This window comes from Peromyscus maniculatus, chromosome 19, assembly GCF_049852395.1.
Source record: "Peromyscus maniculatus bairdii isolate BWxNUB_F1_BW_parent chromosome 19, HU_Pman_BW_mat_3.1, whole genome shotgun sequence".
In the NCBI taxonomy this organism is placed as follows: Eukaryota; Metazoa; Chordata; class Mammalia; order Rodentia; family Cricetidae; genus Peromyscus; species Peromyscus maniculatus.
Genome location: NC_134870.1, coordinates 23,015,263 through 23,036,348, shown reverse-complemented (window position 1 = coordinate 23,036,348; position 21,086 = coordinate 23,015,263). Strand labels below are relative to the sequence as shown.

Sequence of the window (21,086 nt, the reverse complement as noted above, 5' to 3'; positions counted from 1 at the left end):
ACCCTAAACAACTCTCTTAGAATCCCCAGGTCACCCCCAGGGCTTTGTCTGGAATGTTGTTCCAAACACAAGCCTTTCTCCCAAGGATCTCACCTGCTTCATGTAGGCTCCTTTCCATCAGAAAATTAATATGTTACCAGGGCTTCATCTAAAATAATAAACAAGTCTCTGTTTATCCCCTGTACCTTTCAACCATCTCACCTCCATTCTTTCCTTTACCTCCAAGTTCCTACAGAAAGCACACTATATATTTGCTCTGAATCAGAACACACGTTTGCTCCACGTATAGCCACAAAACCACATAATGATACATATTTCAAATATCTATATCTAAAACAAGTATATGCATATTAATTCTCAGATTAACCTAATATTCTAGTAGGCCATTGTGATGCTTAGTAATAATTGTCACCTTCATAGAATCTAGAACCCCCTGGGAGATAGACCTCTAGGCATGTTTGTGTGGGCTTATCTTGACTGCATTCACTGAAATGGGAAGATGCATCCTCTGCTGATGGCTTCTGTGAATATCACTCTGTGTAAATAAAATGCTGATTGGCCAGTAGCCAGGCAGGAAGTATAGGTGGGATAAGCAGAGAAGATAATTCTGGGAACAGGAAGGCTGAGTCACAGAGACACTGCCAGCCACCGCCATGACAAGCGAGATGTAAGGTACCAGTAAGCCATGAGCCACGTGGCAACTTATAGACTAATAGAAATGGATTAATTTAAGATATAAGAACTAGATAACAAGAAGCCTGCTGCAGCCATACAGTTTGTAAGCAATGTAAGTTTTTGTGTGTTTACTTGGTTGGGTCTAAGCGGCTGCGGGACTGGCAGGTGAGAGATTTGTCCTGACTGTGGGCCAGGCAGGACCAAGAAAACTCTAGCTACAGATGGCATCATCCATGGCTGAGATCCTGGAACATGTAAATGGAGAGAACCACACAGCAGCACTCACTCATTACTCTTCGCCTCTTGACTGCAGACATGGTGTGATCCAAAGAGCCACTTCAGGCTCTTGCTGCCTTGACTGTCCTGCCCTGATGTCCTCTACCCTTGAACCGGGAAGCAGAATAAGCTCCTTCCTCCCTTAAGCTGATTTTGTACTTTATCATAGCAACAGAAAGAGAGATGGAGACAGAAATGATGTTATACAGCTAGTCTGAGGTTTCATTTTGGAATACAACTACTGACAGTAGCTTACATAGAAGGAGCATGATATGATAGAACAGACGTGCTAGAATAATCACATGCTTTGGAAAATGGCAGGCCTGAGTCAATCTTCTCTGTTATAGATCTCTAAGGCAGGTGATTTCATGGAAGTTAATGGGCTTCTCTGCTCTCCAGTTATTTGGTCTGTAAAATGTATCTAAGAAAACCTACTTTGTGTATGTGTTGCTTTGAGGAGGGCTGGAAAGTGTATCTAAGAAGACCTACTCTGTGTATATGTTGCTTTGAGGAGGTCTGGAACATGTATCTAAGAAGACCTACTTTGTGTATGTTGTTTTGAGGAGCAAATGACCCATTCTGGTGAAATGCTTTGCAGGCTGCCTTGCAGATGGCCAGGATCCAATGAGTACAGGACATGGTTCTCACAGTGACTAATTATCCTTTATGGACAATCAGCTATAGTAGAGCTTCACTTTGGAGGATTAAATTAATGATGAACTTTAGCACAATTTTCATAGAGCTGACTTTCCTGAATAGGGTTAACCCTATCAACAATGACACCACCCTGATGAAACAGGGTAAGAAGTAGTCCTTATTCTGGGACAGTTTCCTAAAAATTCAGTTAGTCTCAACTGTATTGGTTAAATGTCTTGAAATGTTGAAGTAGATGGATATACTAGTCATCATGTAACTGATAGCAATTCACAGACTAAGTGCATGAAATATAATCACCCTTTCCCCTGTTTATAGGCACCTTGTGATTTACTAAAAGAACATTTTAAGTTGTAGAAAGTGCAGAAAAATAAATTTAGAGTCAGAGACATAAAATTCAAGCATGAGTTTTCAAAACACTAATATTTTCTTTAGCTCGTGTCCCTGGAAAAAGAAAAGGCCCCACAAACCCTGAATAGTGAATGGGCTAAATACAGCTTTATACAAGACCAGCCCATAGGACTTGAATTTTCCACAAGAAAAATTAACTGTAGTTCATTCTCTTGGCGATGGTGTGAGACTGAATTTTTTCAGAAAGACTGTGGAATACTGCACAGAAACAGAGCCTTGGGAAAGACAGTGTGGCTGCTGAATTCAAGACCATTTTTCTTAGTAATTCTGGAGAGATGGCTCAGCCATTAAAGGTTGGGTTCACAACCAAAAATATCTTTACTAATTCAAAGTCTCCATAACTACACAGCAAAGAAACTCCTTTTCACTCTGTTTTCCCCTGAAAGTTGACTTTTTATAAGAGGAAAATAGACTAGTGTTGGTAAAAGAATTTTCAAACCACATTGGAATGTCTGTGTTCACATTGGTGGTTGGTCAGGCTCCTGGCAAGAAAATAAAAACACACTAAATAAAATAACCTTACCTAAATACTGCTGGCTGGAGAGGACACAGACCCAAGAGGAAAACCTTCTGGTGCCATTTTCCTAAACCAATATACTTTCTGGCTGTGCTCTAAACACTGACCCTTGTACCTATGGATAAGTGGGGCTCTTAGCCCTCACCAAAGAGGCTTCTTTGGAGCAGATGGGGATGATTACAGAGATCCACAGCTAGTCAAAATGGAGAGAATGAGTGACCCCGACAGACACATGTACAGAAGAGGGGTGACAGAATTGAAGGAACCAGAGGAACAGGCTGCTGGCTCTAAGATAGTGATATCTAGACATCCTAGGAGGCCGCAACTACAGAGTGTCAGGAATATGATTGCCTAAAAAAAGACCTACATAATGACAATACCAGTTGACATGCCAGTATGGCTGGGAGAAATCTCACAAGGTCTCACTCTAGATGAAGAATTACAGGCTGAGAGATGAAGAGTCCATTTTCTCCAGAGATGAGCCCTCTAACAGGTTATCCAATCCCAAGTGGTCAGCCTTTAAACATGTCTACATAGCAAAACAACTTCGCCGTGTGTGAGCCAATAATGCGAGCAAAGTACACATGGGAACACTTAATAAACTCGGGAGAGAGAGAGAGAGAGAGAGAGAGAGAGAGAGAGAGAGAGAGAGAGAGAGAGAGAGAGATTAATATTAAAGAAGGTGTCAAATTTGAGAGGGAGTCAGTGAGGCAGGGACATAGGGAGTTAGAGCAGAGAGAAAAAGGGGTAGAAATGATGTAAACAGAGTACTTAGGTATGAAATGCTAAAAAAAAATATATTAAAAGCATTTAAAATCCTGTTTCAAGACACCAGAGGGCAACTCGGAAGTAAAGACTTCATTGAAAAGCCAAGGTCGAAGAAGAAAGCGGTGCCAGCAGCCCAGCCTGCCCTCAGATGCCCTGCGCTTCCTCTGGAGGCATTTCCTGGTGCTGAAGAAACAGCAGACAGGCTGAGAACCTGCACAGAGCTGAGGGACAGAAGTCAGGATGCAATAGGTGTTGAGGAAGAAAGGCCCTGCTAAGACCACCTGGCTGAAAGTGGAGACCTTTAGAGAACCTAGAGATCTGCTTGATCCTGCCTCAGCTGAATGTACCAGGCTTAGCTGTCCCCCTATGGAGGAACTTACCTTTTTGGAGGAGGGGTGAGGGGTGGGTCTGGGAGGGCAGGCGGGGGGGGGGGGGGAGTGGGAGGAGGGATAAGAGGGGGGGTCTGTGGTTGGTATGCAAAATGAATAAAAAAATATTTTAAAACCTATGGATCAGCCGGGCGGTGGTGGCACACGCCTTTAATCCCAGCACTCAGGAGGCAGAGCCAGGCGGATCTCTGTGAGTTCAAGGCCAGCCTGGGCTACCAAGTGAGTCCCAGGAAAGGCGCAAAGCTACACAGAGAAACCCTGTCTCGAAAAAACAAAACAAAACAAAAAAAAAACCTATGGATCTCTCTGGCATAAAACAGAAGGGCCTTCGGGAGGCTACCATTGAATATTCAGTGCCTGTTCATATTAAACTGTTTTGTTTTTACATTAAAACTAAAGGAAACCTGCTTTCTTGGAAGAGTCAACATTCAAAGCTTTGTGTTCTAAAAATCTCTCTCTATAGTGTTTTTGGCATTGGTGACCAAAACTTCCTAGAAGGTAAGCTAGGACAAAGGGAGTCACAAGGAGTTCAGGTGTTAGAGTTTTAAGACCACATTGGGGGAAATGTTGAAGTTTGATTAGAAGCCCGAGGAGTCTGCTGGGTTGGCTGTGAGGCAAAATAAAATCATTTCCTGAGAGAGAGAGAGAGAAATGGAAAGCTTACCTGAAAATGCTGGAGTTTGCTCTGTTAGGAAGTCAGATGTTAAGGTTTTAAGAGTTGAGATAAGATTGAGAAGAACTGAACTCTGAGAGCTTTCTTTTTCACATTATGTCAGAATTATGTGGATTTTTTTTACATAAAATGTATATGACTTATCTAAGAAAAAATATCAATTTTGTTTTAAAATCCTGCATCATTTATCTGTGTATTTTTTTTATTTAAATTCAATATGAAATGTAGATCCCACCTGGATTTGACTGTTTAATTTTCCATAAGCATCACAGACCAGATCTTTTACTCACAAAACACAACCACCTTGACTCTAATGAGCTAATTATCACCCAATCAATGGCTCTGACTTCATTCATTACTTACTATTAGAGCTACCACTAGACCAGGAATAAATTCTTATCATTGCATTTCAATCGGTGGCGGCACACACCTTTAATCCCAGCACTCGGGGAGGCAGAGCCAGGCGAATCTCTGTGAGTTCGAGGCCAGCCTGGTCTACAGAGCGAGTTCCAGGAAAGGCACAAAGCTACACAGAGAAACCCTGTCTCGAAAAAACGAAAACAAAAACAATTATAACTTGACCTAAGTGCACAAAAACAATATTAGGATTTTCTTAACTCTCAAGAAAAAAGCCAATAGATTGGCTAATGATGCAAAATTTATTTCAACTTGATAAAATGTAAGAATATCTGTGAATTAAAGAGCATAATGGAGAATCCTAGTTACATCAGCCATAGCAACAAATGTGAACAATATTCAAGGTAAAATCTATGTTATGAAGTCACTGAGAGCTTGTACAGGGGCAAGTACTTCATTGACTCTCTGTCAGTCTTTTATGAAACAGGAATACTTCATTTATTTCTACAAATGAAATTTATCAACAGCATTTCCATTCTTATTTCTTTTTCCTAGAGCTGAGTTAAATTTCATCCCAAATTGCCTCACAGAAGCTTTGGGCAATGGGAGGAAGAGACTCTTGACCACATTAACTCAAATGAAGAGAGGTGGTAGGTAAACCAAAGAACTACTGGTAAGAGGTAGTTCCAGAGGTGGTAGGTAAACCAAAGAACTACTGGTAAGAGGTAGTTCCAGAGGTGGTAGGTAAGAGGTAGCTTCCATGTGGGATTCTTATCTGCAACTATTTATAATGAAAGAACATGAGGTTTCTATCTAATAGACCATAATTAGCAGAGAAATATGCAAGATCTCCTCAGAGAGCTCTCATGGCTCCAGAGCCAGTAGGCTCTTACTATAAATATATTACTGTACCTAGACAAAGACCGTATCACAAAAATATTCGGTTAAAGTGGTGTTATTAAAGGGACCATTATAAATAAATACTGGTGAACCCCAGAGAAATCTTGTCTGGGCACATGGGAACAAGATGAATTTAGAATAAGCTACATCGTTGTAGTGGAATTGGTGTAACCTAAGATTTCTGAGCAGCACAGAACAGCTTCAAATTTGTTACAAAGCTCAGGGATGTTAAGTACCTCAGTCTAGATTAGTTTACTCTGAGTGGTAAAGTCAAGATTCACAACTGTGAGACTGTCAACAAACTGCCACCAGAAGGTTACTCAGACGTGCACATCCTTATTATTAAAATAATCAAAAAGTCACAGTTTTAAAGTCTACTTACTTGTCTTGGTTTATCTGGACTGTTACAGAGTGATCAACTGTAAGTCTTAGAATGCAATAGACATTTATTTTTCATGGTTCTAGAGGTTGGTATGTGAATGACCAGAACACCAGCAGATTGTTTCTGAGGGTGGCATTATTCTATCAACATAGCCCTTTCACTGTCTCCATTGCCTGGAGGAAGGAGTGAGCACACTTCATACAGCCACTAATTCCACCCATAGAGGCTCCCTCAGAAACCATCTCTTCACACAGGCGCTACCTCTGGACTACTATCTTGGGAGTTACGGTTTCAATATATGAATTAGAGAGCAACACAAACATTCAAGACCATTGTAGGAGTCAGGAATTGGTGTTCCTCTTTCAACAATCAAAGCTAACCCCCTTTAGATACCTTTCTTCTCAGAGTCCATTCATTGTTACAGTTGCTCGTTCATTCAGCAAAGACTTAACGGCATTTTTGACAGGATCCAGGCACTCAGTCCTCTGGCTTTCCCTTACCAGCTATCTCTCACCCCATTCTTTTACTCAGACCCTTAGATCAGCTTCTCGCCATTTTTACTATATACCTACTTCATATTTCTCTCTTCACTTTTCGTTCTTTGCTGAGTACCCTAACGAACACAGCAGACGACCCTCCAGAACCCACTCATAACTCTCCTGAGTAGGCAGGGAGAAGGGATGACTATGGAAGCCAGGAGCTGGTTTGACCCATAACTGCTCTTCCAGGTTTTTGGGCATCCTCTCCTCTCCCATTTTCAAACATTTTCTGTGAGTGACGAGCAATGAGCAAACCCCTCACATTGGCAACCAGGGGCCAAAGCGTACTCTGCTTTACTCTGCAACAGGGAACTTTTTACTGCAGAGAGTACATTACAGATGATCTTTTGAAGAACACGGACTTTTGTGAGTTTTTGAATCATAACAGAGAATACCATTTTAAGTATTTTCTCATAAAAATAATCTCATATACACTACTATTTAGCTAAAATATAAATGTGATTTTTGAGAATTCTACTTTTTTGAAGATAAATGTTTGGGAAGGTAAACAGATATCACAGTGCTTTTCTTTTTAATTACTTATTTGTATGTCTTACCAAATACTATCTACCCCTCTCTCTTCAACACGCTTTGCAAGATTTATTTTAAGAAAATATATCAATTCACATAATCCTTTTATTATGAAAAATTTGCAAGATTTTCCTTTCTAATATTTTTTAGTGACACAGAGCAAACATTTCTGTTGTTTGACCCTCTAGGCCCAACTCACCTGTCAAATAGTTCTCCTCCCGTGACGAGCTCAAGGACCAGACTGATTTCCATGGGGGTTTCAAATATTTCCTTAAGTTTTATCTGAGAGAAAGATGTACATTAAGAATGAACATCAACAACTGCTCTTCCCCATCTTCCTTGAAAACGTCTAAAATTATGGACAAAGCAATAGCTTGCAATACCAGTGTGCTGGCTCAGGTCAGTGAAAGCCCCCCATTCTAGCATTAGACAAACACTGATTAGGCCCCTCCTCTTCTCAGTTGCTGGCTTTGTCAGATACCTTGATTTTTTTCAAAAGTCCCATTAAATTTTGACTTTTTTTTTTCATTTTGAAATAACTCCTTTAAAAACACTTCTAAAATTTACTCCAATGTTGCAATGCATGTTTTTTTCTACAATCAAAACCAAGGCTTAACTTTACAAAACTGTTTGAAAGCATCATGGATGCTAGATATAAGCACTGCTTTCTCTTGGAAACAGCAGATTTGGACTTAGAGTATAAGGCAGGCCAGGCTGGGTAAGGTCTGTGTGTAAAAGCGTTCTTCAGCAGTAGAGCCACCTGTCTGTGATGGATCCTTGGAAAGAGTGATGGTAGAGATTTGATTGGCTACAGCGGGGTTTCATTGCATTCAGATAATCCAACCAAATGTGGGCATTTCTCCAGACATCAGGAAATCTGGAAGCCAGCACTGATCTGCATGTGATGAATGCTGCATACTGACTTCCTTAGACAGAAGAGGCATGGATAACATGGAAGTGATGATTGACTATGGCACCCCTGAGAACTGCCCACTCAAAGCATCCCCATGCTTCACTGCATACTGAACTCTGGTGCCTGGTCCAACACTGTGGAGGACAGTGGCCTAAGCCACTTGAGACAACCCTGTTCTCTGAAATGTGAGCCATCATTTAGTTGGGGAGCATCTGTAGTTAGCTCTGGGCAGCAACGTTACAGAGCACTCTGCTACAGTAGCTTCTGAGAACCTTTTCTTTTCTGACTCTCTGCTGACGAGGTCCTTCCAATTTCTCCCTTCAATATCAACCTGGGCGTTTATAAAAATGCAGAGCTGTCATTATGGGGCCATGAAGACAAAGTACAGGGTGAGAGGTCAACACACCAAGGAATGGAAAATGGCAGACACAGGGATGTGTGATGCCTGGGTCCTGGGTCACCACCTACAGTCCACCTTCTTATTCATTTTAAGAAAAGTATTGGATGCACCTTTAACTCCTGTATCAAGTTGTATGCACTTTGCTTTCAGGATTGCAGGTCATCACCCCAGGCACAACTTTAGTCTCATACAAGTAGGTTAAAATAAAATAGGTAGATGGCTTAATTTGTAAAATCAAGTTGCTGCTGCAAAAATGATTTTGTTCTTTTTCACTTCATTGATTCCAAAAAGCCTTTCACTAGGCCTTTTTCTCAGAGGCGTCGTCTGGACACGGACTACTGCAGAGTGTCTGGAAACTGTTTAGTCTCCCCATTCATGTACATCATTATTTGCATCTTTGAATTATTTCCGAAGCAGATACTCTCTCAAAGGCTGAAATGACTTTGGAAAGCAATGCCTTTTTTCCCCACAGGCCTTATCTGCAATGGCATATTAAAGAGATAGGCAAACAAAAGAGGGAGAAAGCCAGTGTTTCATTAGAGCAAAATAAGATTCTCCATTTTTTCTCCTTTTATGCATGAAAAGAGGCATCGTATGTATTATTAGTCCATCTATTCTGAAACTGATTGCATGTGGTGAGGTAAGGCTTGAGCGAGCTGGGCCATACTGCCTGACAGTGAGGAAGACTCCTCCCCTCCCCCACCATCAACACAGACAGTGGAAGATGATGACCCCATTCTACAGCTTTAGAAATGACTTGAAATAGTAAGCTAAAAGCCACTTACGATGTTCGGGTGTGAGAGGCGCAGAAGGACTCCTATCTCAGTTCTTACAATCTTTTTGTCCACCTAGAAGGTAAAAAAAAATAAGTCATAAACAGAAAAGGACTCCAACCTAGAAAAATTTTGACTGTGCCAAAGACGAGTCACATCATTAGCCAACTGTGTAAATAAAATGACTGGAAATGTGTGCTGTCTCTGTCTGTCTCTTCTTTCTGTGTGTCTCTGTCTCTGTCTGTCTGTCTTTCTCTCTTTACACACACACACACACACACACACACACACACACACACACACACGTCTCATTATGCAGCTCAGGGTGGTCTGGAACTCTTGATCCTTCATCCTCTCGGGTGGAGTTAAAGGTGCATGCCATCACACCTGATGCTGGGCTCTTTTCTGATCTTCTTCCCTTCCTTTTCAGCTGGATGCCCTACCTCTCTGAGGCTTCAGAGACAAAGATGAGATCCAGTAACTCATGGAGCACACAATCTACAATTGTTTTGTATGTTATTTGTCCCCTTTCCTATCAAAAATCATCATAACCACTGCTACCACTAACACAAGTTAATCTCAACCTGTCCCTACAATTTTTTTTCACTGACAGACGTCTCACCCAACCTCATAGAACTGTCAATCACTTCAGCGACCTTCTTCACATAGAGGTGCCCATAATTCAGCCTAGCCCACATGTACTGTCCTGTGGGAGGGTGAAGGAATCAAGGGTTTCTGCCAGAACCACGTCATCAACAATGTCCTCTCCAGAAATTGTGCTCAAATAACCAAGAGAATTCCCTTTATATTTGAAATTATGAGAGCAAAAAAGAACAGACTCCACAGCTACCATATCCAATTGTTATACTGTATATCACCATAGAGGAAAAAAATAACTAAGATATGAGAAGAACTGTCGATATCACCTAGTTCCTGTATTGTTAAGTATGGATTCATTTAGTCTTTGAGCCTTATAATCATATGAGCCACTCAATTTTCTTTCTTCTTGTAATCCACTGTTAGTTTCTACTGGTGGTGATTAAGAGACACTAACACAGCAATTCTCAGTCTATGGATCGTGACCCTCTTGGGGGTCACATTTCAGATATCCTGCATATCAGATATTATATTACAATTGATAACCATAGCAAAATTACAATTATGAAGTAGCAAAGAAAATAACTGTTTGCTTGTGGGTCACCACAACATGAGGAGCTGTATTAAAGGGTCACAGCATTAGGAAGGTTAAGAACCACTGTACAGGTTCATCACATGACATTTTGGGGAAAATGTCCATTGAATTTCTCATCTGCAAAATAAGAGATGCTCCCCATCTGAATGCTCAGGATTAGAAAACAAATGACAGTTTGGACTCTCTAAAAATCATATGCAAACAGAAAATTTTAAGTGTAGTCTATGGTGCACATTTATAACCCAGCCCTAGGGAGACAGAGACAAATGGATCTTTGGGGCTCTCGGCCAGTTAGCCGAGCCTCCTTGGTAGTTCAGGCCAAAGACTCTTTTAAAAAAAAAGTGGGTGGCAGCCGAGGCAGGACACCTTAAATCGTCCTCGTCTCTACAAATTCATACACACGTGCACATGCACCTGCACACACGTGTGTATCCCATCCCCCCACATCATCATTATTATACCATTGATCTTGTGCCCATGCTATCATTTCTGTCATTTGAGATGTCTCAAGATCCAGGAGGGTACAGAGATCTATGCTCCATTCAGAGTTAAACCATGAGCAAATCCAAGAAATTGTTTTCAAAAGAATGGCCTCTACCCTCCAAGTCATTATTCGGAGGAAGAAAGGGTGGGCTTGAGGAGAAATCCAATTCCATGTCAGTGTGGTTAACACATCATGACTCAAAACAAAGAACAATATTTATTTGATAAATTTTTTTCCTCAATGAAAATATTAACTAACCATGATGAATTCTTTGAAAACAAAGAATATTCAGAGGACTCTTACAAAATTTATACACTATTTTCCTTGGTTGCAACATATAATATGCATATAATATATTTATTAATAATTTTTCCTGGCAAAAATAATTTGTCAAACTATAGTTCTTTGATTAAAGAGATCAGTCACTATGTATGAACACCTTCAATTTTTATGATGAAGAAACATGTTTATAAAGAAATTTCAAAGAACTCTTCCACAACTAGAGTTCATCATGCCAAGTGAAATAAGCCAACTTCATAAGAAAAATATCGTGTTTTCTCTCAGCTACAGGATACACACACACACACACACACACACACACACACACACACACACACACACACACACGGGGGAGGGGCACACTCAAATGACATGAAAGCAGAAGGGGGACTATATTTGAGACATAGAAAGACACCGAGGCAGTGGGAGGGAGCAAAAAAAGGACAAGAAGAACTTAAGCAAAGCTCGATGATACACATAATGAAACCCACTATTTTCACACCAATAAAAAAATTAAAAACATTCCCATCTCATTAAAAAATTTTCAATCACATATAATAAAATACCAATAATTACATACTTGAAGCTTCATAGCCATGAAAATTGTGGTTATTTATAAAATCAATTAGAACACTCAGAGTGTTTTTATGTATCCATGCCAAAGAAAATTAAGCTATTATCTAGTTATTTTTGTGATCCAGTGATAAAAAAAAAACTCTGACTAAAAGCAACTTGGGGGAAAAATGGCTTAAGTTATACTTCCAGGTGACAATCCATCACTAAAGGAAGTCAGGGTAGGAACTAAAGCAAAAACAGAGGAAGAAACCATAGAGGAACACTGGTTCATTCATTGGCTCACACACAGCTAGCTCACTTCTACAGCTCCAATTCACCTGTCTAGGGATGGTGCTGCCCACAGTGGACTGAGCCTTCCCACATCAGCCATCCGTCAGTCAAGACAGTGTCTTAGAGACATGGCTACAGGCCAGTCTTATTAAGTCAGTTCTTCAGTTGGAGTTCCCTGCTCTTTGATGACTTGAATTTGTGTCAAGTTGACAACAAAAACCAGAACAAACCATGAACACAATGAAACAAAAATGTATTCTACTTACATGGGATGGATGGCGGCTTGCAACTCAGAATACTTAATAATGTATGTGTGACTATCTCATACAAAAATGAAGTATCAGTTATAAACTCTGTCTAGAGAGAAATAGGGAAGATATGATCTGTCTATCTTCATAACTGACAGCTAATACAGGCAATAACATGGGAGGACAGATTCATTGTGAGTGGAGAAAAATAAGCTGGCAGGAAAGCAATTTAAGTGACTATGCATCACACGGATAGGCTCTAGGGCTTTCTCTGTGAAAGAATAAGAAAAGACACATTTAAATACATCCACCTAGTGTTCCGTGACTCAAAACATTTGGAAACTGCTTCAGCAGTCTCCCCCAGAGACTGAATGATAGCTGCCCAATTTAGACAGAGTACGTATTGAGCAAAACTCTTCCATGCACAAGTAACCAACATCTTGCTCAAACGTCTCTGTGCTATAGTTGAAAACTTTGGCACATGCAAAGTCAGAGATCTGTCTACAAGATAGCCAAATACAGAGGCTCAGACTCAAACATCTATCGGCTAATCTCAATGAATGTTCTCATTGTTTTGTTTTTCAGTGCATAAATCTATGTGTAAGGGACACGTGACTCTGACAGGACCAAGCATGGGTAAGGAGCCATCTCCTCTGGTCAGCATTGAGGGAACTGGAATGGCAGGTTAGGGCAGGACCTGAATCTCCTGAAAACTGGATGTTGTCAGATACTGAAGGCCCCATTGATGATTGTTTTATTACTTCTTTCCTCTTATTTGCTTGCCTAAAATCCTGAGATGTTACTTGGTTTTTTCCCACATCCCAGACTAATTAATAAACCACCAATTTGTATTAATTTACAACAATTCTTGCAATCGGTAGCTTTAATACTCAAATTATGGCTGTTTAACGATAACACAAAGACTCTACAAAGTAGTAACTTATACGGCTTTTCCACAAAACTCTTGTAAATCCATACTGCAAACGGATGTGTGGCAATTGCTTCCCTGGTGAATTAGTCTGACAGACTCATGCGTACCTGGAACTCTGCTTTCTTACTCTCCACCCACAGTAGGCCATTTTGTCCAGTATTTTGATGTTCCTAGTGGCACACGTTGAGGGGAAGAAAGCAATGTAGGACAATGAGGACCAGCAACAAGCATGACAGCAGGAGTTGAAGTTTGTAAAAACCAGTCCCTAAAATACTGTGTTGGGAAGGGGGGGAATCCACAGCTTATATTCTCAAAACTTCCAAAATAGAAAAAAAAAAACATATAATCTATTCAAAAAAGCTCTCCATACAACCAGAGAGTCAAGGGTCTCTAAGTTTCTATGTAATGAGTATCTAGCTAGGTCTTATATGCTTGGCTCCATATTAAACAATGCAGAACCTACAAAAAGCAAGCAAAATACGGTCTTTTGAGAGGAAGCTTGTGATCTAATTTGGGGATAAGATTTATCTAAATAATGTCAAGAGAAGGTAATGAATGATGTGTTTTGTCTTAAAGTCTCCATCGGGGCCTAGAGAGATGGCTGGCTTTCTGTTAGGAGCCCTTGCAGAGAACCCATGTTCAGTTCTCAGCACCCACATGGTGACTCAAAACTGTCTGTAACTCCAGCAGCAGGGGATCTAATTCCACATTGTGACACCATGGACTCTGATCATATATCTAAGTGCACATGCATACAGGTAGGCACTCATAAATACACATAAAAACAAATTAAAATCCAAATTTCCATTCGGTGCAAGATAACTTTCTGGGTTGAAATACTGTTATTATTTAAATACTGAGCTAACTGTAAAAAGCATTTATTTTTACATTGTTTGACATTTAAAAAGCATCCCATTGTTAAGAAATGAAGAACAATTCATTAAGTGTATGTGGTACATGAAGACAGTGTGATGAGGGCTGCTGACGGCCAATAAGTGATGCCAATCAGTCCAGTCGCCGGGATACAGACAAGAGATTCAAGGACAGTGAAAGTTCTCTAATTTTAAAGAAAAATTGTAAGTTTCATGGAAAATTTCCATTGTGCAAGAGCTATTCTGCTTGTGCATAAAATCGTTGCAAGAACACTCAGACACAGACAGATTTCTTCCAAAGTGGCTCATAGAAAAAACTATGTTGCCATCTGCAGGGCACTGGCCTTGTGACCTTGGCACTGGAGCTATGGCTTTTAAAAAGCTGGCTGAAATCATGCATGTAAAAGCATCATCTACAGTGGCGTGAATAAAAGTCGGCATCATTATTCTCACTCACACAGAGCTCCCTGTTCAGAACAGTTTTCAGAGAGCCCTGGTGCAGAAGCCCAGCCCTGGTGCAGGAGCCCAGCCCTGGTGCAGGAGCCCGACCTGACGAGAGATGTACTTCACTTTTGAATGACAGTAAAGCTTCCCATTTGGTTTCTGCAGACATTGTTGAAGGAAACTTTGATGGATTGTTATTATTTTTGAATATGGTATCCTGTGGGAGCCTGTTTTTGGGTTCCTTGTGGCTTTACCCAGCAGGTCCACATAAAGGATGATTAGGACCACGGGCCTGAGTGCAGGTGTCTGAGATGGTCTGCACTTGGCTGTGCTGGGGGGGGGGCTTTTGCTCCACCCCTTGGCCTCTCTATAAATACCCTGGGGCAGAGACAGTCAGGGCCCATTGGAAAAGGTTCCAGGTCCTCTCGAGGCTGTCCTTTATTTTCTATCTGTTTATCTCCGCAAGATTCTCCACAGTAAATCCTTCTATCTAATATTTCCTGCTGCTCACACTCAAGAAAACTCTGGGGAACTGTGGGGTTGGTGGGTAAATGCCCCACAGGTGTTACAGATAATAAGAGTCCCCACAGTGAAGCAAATTCACATCCATCATCTCACAACGAACCACATTTGTTATAACATGGGCACCTGAATCTAGGCATTTATAGTTTGTATATGGACAAGACAATTCTATTAGCCTACTTGTAACTTGGGTAGATAGACTTGTTCTTTCTATTTTATCTGTTAATTTTACAATAGAGATTACATTTTTTTTACTCCGCCAGGTCAGCAATAACTTCCTTACTACGCAAAATACATATATTTGCAATTATTATTATGATTCTTTTAAAAAATTATCAGACCTAAATCTTTGATTCCTAAGTTAGGACTCATTGTTCTGATTGTACATTTAGGATTTATGTGATACACAATCCTCCCTAATGTTTTCATGTATTTCTGCTCAATGTAAAATGATAGCAGATAACAGAATCCCTTAACATTTTTATATTTTCATTTTCAACAAGATATTTTCTAATATAAAAACACATTCTGAACAAAAGTTTTGATGTGTTATCTAGCACGTATTTCATATTATGATACCTTTTAAAATTGAGAGTTAAATTATATTTATTGTAGTAATATTCAACAGGTAATATTACAAAAAAACACTTCTAGGTTGGTATTTTTGAGTGAAAAATAAAATATGCATTTTCATAGTATGCTCTGTGTCAGTCTGTGACAATTCAAAATTGTGTCTCAGGATCACAGAAAAGCTTTCTGATGGATAGCTGAAGTTTTCCCTTGTCTCGTTTCATATCTAAATAAAGCTGAATTTAATTTTTATGTTTAGTAAAGCAAAATAAATCAAAATAAATTGAATAAACTCTGTGTGTCAAGTGCATGCAGTGGCCAAAGAGCATTCCAGCATCCCTCTGCCCCTGACCAGCATGGGCAGAAAGAATCTAAAGTACCACCTAAGAATCTGGGCCTAATGAAGTTTAAAGATTTACTTTTATTTTCATTCTGTGTTTGTGTATTTGTCTGTATGAGTGTATGCCGTGTGTGTGTATAGATGACCGTGGTGGCCAGAAGAGGGTGTCAGAACCCTTAGAGCTGAACGGACAACAGACGGTGGTTGTTGCCAGACGTGGGTGCTTGGAATCCAATTCAGGTCCTCTGAAAGAGCAGCAAGCACTCATAATTGCTGAACCTTCTCTCCAACTCTGAATTTTAATACTAGAAAGTCTGACAGTGATGGAGTCCCATTCATGCCTTCCAAAATAGGATGTTTTATTGCTGATCAGAAAGAACTGTGCCTCCCACTCACATAGTCTGTGTCATTGCTGTGACTGCCAACATCAAACAGATAATGTCTAAATGGATTTGGCACTGGTGAATTTCTGTAGGGCCCTGTTTCAGCTCTTCTCCTTAAACTACAAAGAGTATTCAAAGAAAAAGCTCCATTCACTCTCGTAATTGCAACAGCCAATATAAAGAGATCACTGTTATACTTTCCATACAAAATATACCATTGGAAGTTTTTGCATAAGAAAAATAAGATTAACAGCACACTTAATAAAAAGAAACGTAGACCAAAATTTCATCGAACTCAAGATTTCTCAACATCAAAAGAAACTCCAAGTTTGTGTCTGCCCTAGCGACAGAAAGTTGAGTAAAAGGAAGTGTATGGGAAGTACAGTTCTTTAGTGATTCCAGAGTCCTCCAAGTGGGATGCAGCTCATTACATATGGACCCTTCATTGGGATGAACAGTAAATGTACTCCAGAGCGTTAGCCAGGATGATGGCAAGAGGAGGAAGGGTTTAAAGACATGCAAGGAAGAAAAGACTGCAAAGGAAAGATAAACACCTGCTTCTGTGCTGTGCAAGGGACAGGCTGAGGCAGAGCAGTGGGGGATCTGGGAGAAATGAGACATATGGATGCAAACCTCTGCTGGACTTGAGTCACCTGATCATGTGACACACAACCTAGACCTGGAGGCTCCACCCTCAGAGTGAGCTGGGTGACCTTTATCAAAAGAGACAGGTGTTCTTCCTGTCTGCAGTGTCTCCATCCACTGCAGCAGCACTTCCACACAGAACTAGGACCAGAGCTGGGGAGATAGCTCAGTGTGTGAAATTCCTGCCACACAATCACGAGGATCCAAACTGGATCCCTAGCAGTCTTACAAACATCAAGAATGGCACCACTGACCTGTCCCTTACAACTGGGGAGGTGGAGGCAGTTGAGTCCCTGCAGCTCACTGTCCAACTGTCCCAGCCAAATCCATTATTCAACCAGCTTCAGTGAGACCCAGTCTAAACTAAATGTGGAGGGCAACCTAGAAGAAATACCCAACCTTGACCTCTGGTTTCCACAAGCACATTCACACACATCTACTCACATGTACGTGCACACACACCCATACTAACAGACACAACATCAGTAGGTTTAATTATCCTTGCAGAGAATGAGGCTATGGATCATGTTTGTCTCTATTCATTCTCTGCCCTCTTTGGCTCATTTTTGGCTTGAATAATTTTCAGAGAATGATGCAAAGCACAGAATTGTGTTTCTCAGAAGCATTATGAAAACATGGAAGATATAAATGGATACGTAAGAAATGTCTTTAACTTTTCAGAATGATTGCCTTCTTACATAGGTTCTGCTTAATTTCCTCACAGTTGGCAGGTCTCCTCTGCTGACACCCGCACGCTTGGAAAGAGTCTTGACAAGTGGAATTTTGTTCAATTCAAACGCTATCCTAGTCTACAAGGATTTTAAAACTAAGGGCTGCTGTTTGAACATACGAAAATCAAACGTGGCACACACATAATTAAATGGAGGATTTCTCACATGACGCTAGTATCCACAATAACTGGAGAGCTCTAACTAAGAATGGTTGTTTTTATTCCTCCGTCTTCTTGTCTAAACGTAAATCTGGACTACCTCGCTTTTGGCATGGACTTTAACGGTGACCTGGTTTGGCATCAATAGAAAATACACTACAGGTCCTGGCCCCTGCTTCCTACTGCTGTGACCCAGTCATCATCAGCATGCAACCTTTAAACTTTCCCTTGCAGTCACTTCCTGGATCCCTCTCCCTCACTCCTGTTCTGAAGATTCTTAGCATATGCATCTCTGCCTCAGCGATTACTATCATTGTTCTTAATAACATAGGTAACAATGCAATGATTCACTCAGCATTCTAGCCTGTTTCTTTACCACTTATTCATTTTTCCCCCATTTCTTCCTCTGACCCTGCTTAGCAACCCACTCTCATGGTTACAACTCAAGCTATTACCATCCTCTGATGGCCACAAAAACCTTGCTATCCAACAGTGCACACAATTTCTATTTCTTATCTTCCCTATGACTTAATCTGTTAGTCTATGCACTGCACTACACATACTCTGCCCATCTCTCAATAACTTGTAATTTCCAGACAAAATTCTTAAGCCTATTAAGCTTTACTTTTATTCGATTTCTGTGTCTGAACTAGATCCATTGGGGAAAATGTGCAACTTCATTAACTTCCAATTTGAAATTTATGACACCAAATTTAAGGGATCCTTGGTGAGCTCATTCTACAGTAAAAAATTTATACCCCTTTCATCTAACCCCTGATACACCTGCCTCCCTTCCTTCTCCTCTCTCCAATCACTGAGAAGGCATAAAAATCCATGGAAAATTGTGTTTATCAGCATCATTAACAACAACAAAACAATTTTTAATCTATTCATTCAGCAAACACTTTTTAGTACCTGTTATATGCAGATAATATTCTGGAAATGAAGCTATATCAGTGAATAAATCAACTCTGGGGTATAAAGAATTCTATGTCCTAGTAGAGGCAGAATATGAAAAAAATAAATGATAGGTCTCAAATTGCTATGTACTATATTGCAAGGAATCAAAATGAAGGAAACAGTAAAAGAGCTGCTGATAAGGTAACAGACACAGACACACGGGAGAAACAGTCATGCGCTGAGTGAGGGCATGGCCAGAGGAACAGAATAAAACTGTCATTTCTACAGATGCAAAAGACAGAAAAGACGCAGCCAGCACCAGAAATACACTAATAAAGGCATAGCCATTTGTACTGAATTTACCCTCCATTTCTCCCCTTCTATTCCAGCTTACCGATCAGCTTTTGGGGGGATAGAAAATTTGGGTCCTTCCATGTTGAACTTCATACTACTTGTCCTCAGCCATTTGTCTCCCAAATCTTTTAATGTGAGTGAGTTTGGAGTCAACAGGAAGGAGGTGATAGTTTAGAGGTGAAGCAATGATATGCAACAGACATGGTGGGAAGGGACATGGTGGGTATAATGGTCAGAAAACTCGTGGGGCAGTGACACGCAATGGACATGGTGGGGATGGACAGGCGGTGGGTATAATGGTCAGAAAATTCGTGGGGCAGTGACATGCAATGGACATGGTGGGGATGGACAGGCGGTGGGTATAAACGGTCAGAAAACTCGTGGGGCAGTGACACGCAATGGACCTGGTGGGGATGGACAGGCGGTGGGTATAATGGTCAGAAAATTCGTGGGGCAGTGACATGCAATGGACATGGTGGGGATGGACAGGCGGTGGGTATAATGGTCAGAAAATTCGTGGGGCAGTGACATGCAATGGACATGGTGGGGATGGACAGGCGGTGGGTATAATGGTCAGAAAATTCGTGGGGCAGTGACATGCAATGGACATGGTGGGGATGGACAGGTGGTGGGTATAATGGTCAGAAAATTCGTGGGGCAGTGACATGCAATGGACATGGTGGGGATGGACAGGCGGTGGGTATAATGGTCAGAAAATTCGTGGGGCAGTGACATGCAATGGACATGGTGGGGATGGACAGGCGGTGGGTATAATGGTCAGAAAATTCGTGGGGCAGTGACATGCAATGGACATGGTGGGGATGGACAGGCGGTGGGTATAATGGTCAGAAAATTCGTGGGGCAGTGACATGCAATGGACATGGTGGGGATGGACAGGCGGTGGGTATAAACGGTCAGGGAATTCAATATCTAATTGGATATTTCTAGTGTACAGCCCGTTTTGCCGTGAGCAGAACAAGAAGGCAGGCTCTAACAACCATTTCACGTAACTCTGATTTCGCTTCACTTTGAAAATTGTGACAGTCACAGTCTTCCAATTGTTCTGTTACTAGTCACTTCCTTTCCCGTTCAGACTCTAGAACTTTAGGAGAGGGGTGTATAAAGGAGAAAACCAGGGCTTTGAACAGAGGATCAGAATAGACTTCAGGCAACATAGGAATATCTCTGGAAGCTTAACCTAGAAAAAAAGGCATTCACGTTTTGAACAGCAAAGTCTATGGAAGAGGTGGCTTGGCTTCGGAGCAGAAGAGTTCCTCCAGAGTGAGTCAGCTAAAGGTCTTCCTTCTTAGATCCTTAACACAAACCTTCCTACTTGTAGACACTGGGAATTTGCTTCAAAGTGGAGAGTCTTTTTTTTTCTGACAGTGAATGAAACAAACCTAATATTCCTGGGGGAGATAATAAGCGGAATGGAGTTTAAACAAATGATTTGGGATGATGCCACTGTGCTATAGAGAACAAGTTTGGCCCAGCGGAGGAGGAAATGAAAGGAACTGGTATGTGATGGAGGAAGACCGTCAAGGGTTTATACACTCCATTCTCCTTTTATCTCTGTTCTCTCTCCAGAATTAAGAATGTTCAGGGGAGTAATCCTGATCTAGTTTCTCTCATCTTTACAAGGATCTCCCCAGTTCAGTAGACCCTATCCAGTCATTTCTGATGCCATGTGTCTGCTCCCCTCCATAGAAAAACTCTAAGGTTGCCTCTGTGACCTCTCATCTGGGCTCAAGGCACTGGAACTGTTCACTCCACATCATCATTCTGGTCTGACGTGTCCCATACTTTAAAGGCTACAGCACTTCTACAGTAATGCCCTGCTTTGACTCCTATCCTCTGTGCAGATAGGAGTCTGCATAAAGTAGGTAGAATGATCACTTAAAATGCAAGTCAGATAATGTCACTTCCTAGTTTAAATGCCGCTTTTGGTATCCCACTGTGCTTAGACTGAAAATAAACTCTAACACATATTCTAGAAGTCAGTCACCCACTTTGGGTGATGTCGTTTTCC

General features: G+C 41.0%; 1 protein-coding gene and 1 long non-coding RNA gene across 10 annotated transcripts in view; one reads left to right on the top strand and one right to left on the bottom strand.

The window, feature by feature from the left end:
* Camk4 (calcium/calmodulin dependent protein kinase IV) overlaps nt 1-21,086 on the bottom strand; it is a 228,758-nt gene that overhangs the window by 76,574 nt on the left and 131,098 nt on the right. For 7 of the 8 annotated variants that reach the window (XM_042264336.2, XM_076554885.1, XM_042264335.2 and 4 more), the window contains 2 exons: nt 9,171-9,233; nt 7,272-7,354 (listed from right to left, as the gene is read on the bottom strand). In XM_042264336.2, coding sequence (XP_042120270.1) covers nt 7,272-7,354; nt 9,171-9,233 — 146 coding nt within the window. Of the gene's footprint in view, nt 1-93; nt 144-7,271; nt 7,355-9,170; nt 9,234-21,086 lie in introns of those variants that run through there. The other variant, XM_076554889.1, reaches the window with a different exon arrangement.
* Nucleotides 130-13,067, top strand: LOC121824132 (uncharacterized). 2 transcript variants are annotated; one of them, XR_013046017.1, is made up of 3 exons: nt 130-667; nt 5,276-9,669; nt 12,793-13,067. It is a non-coding gene; the product is annotated as an uncharacterized LOC121824132 (long non-coding RNA). The 2 variants fall into 2 exon arrangements; XR_013046016.1 differs by having other exon boundaries at nt 130-672.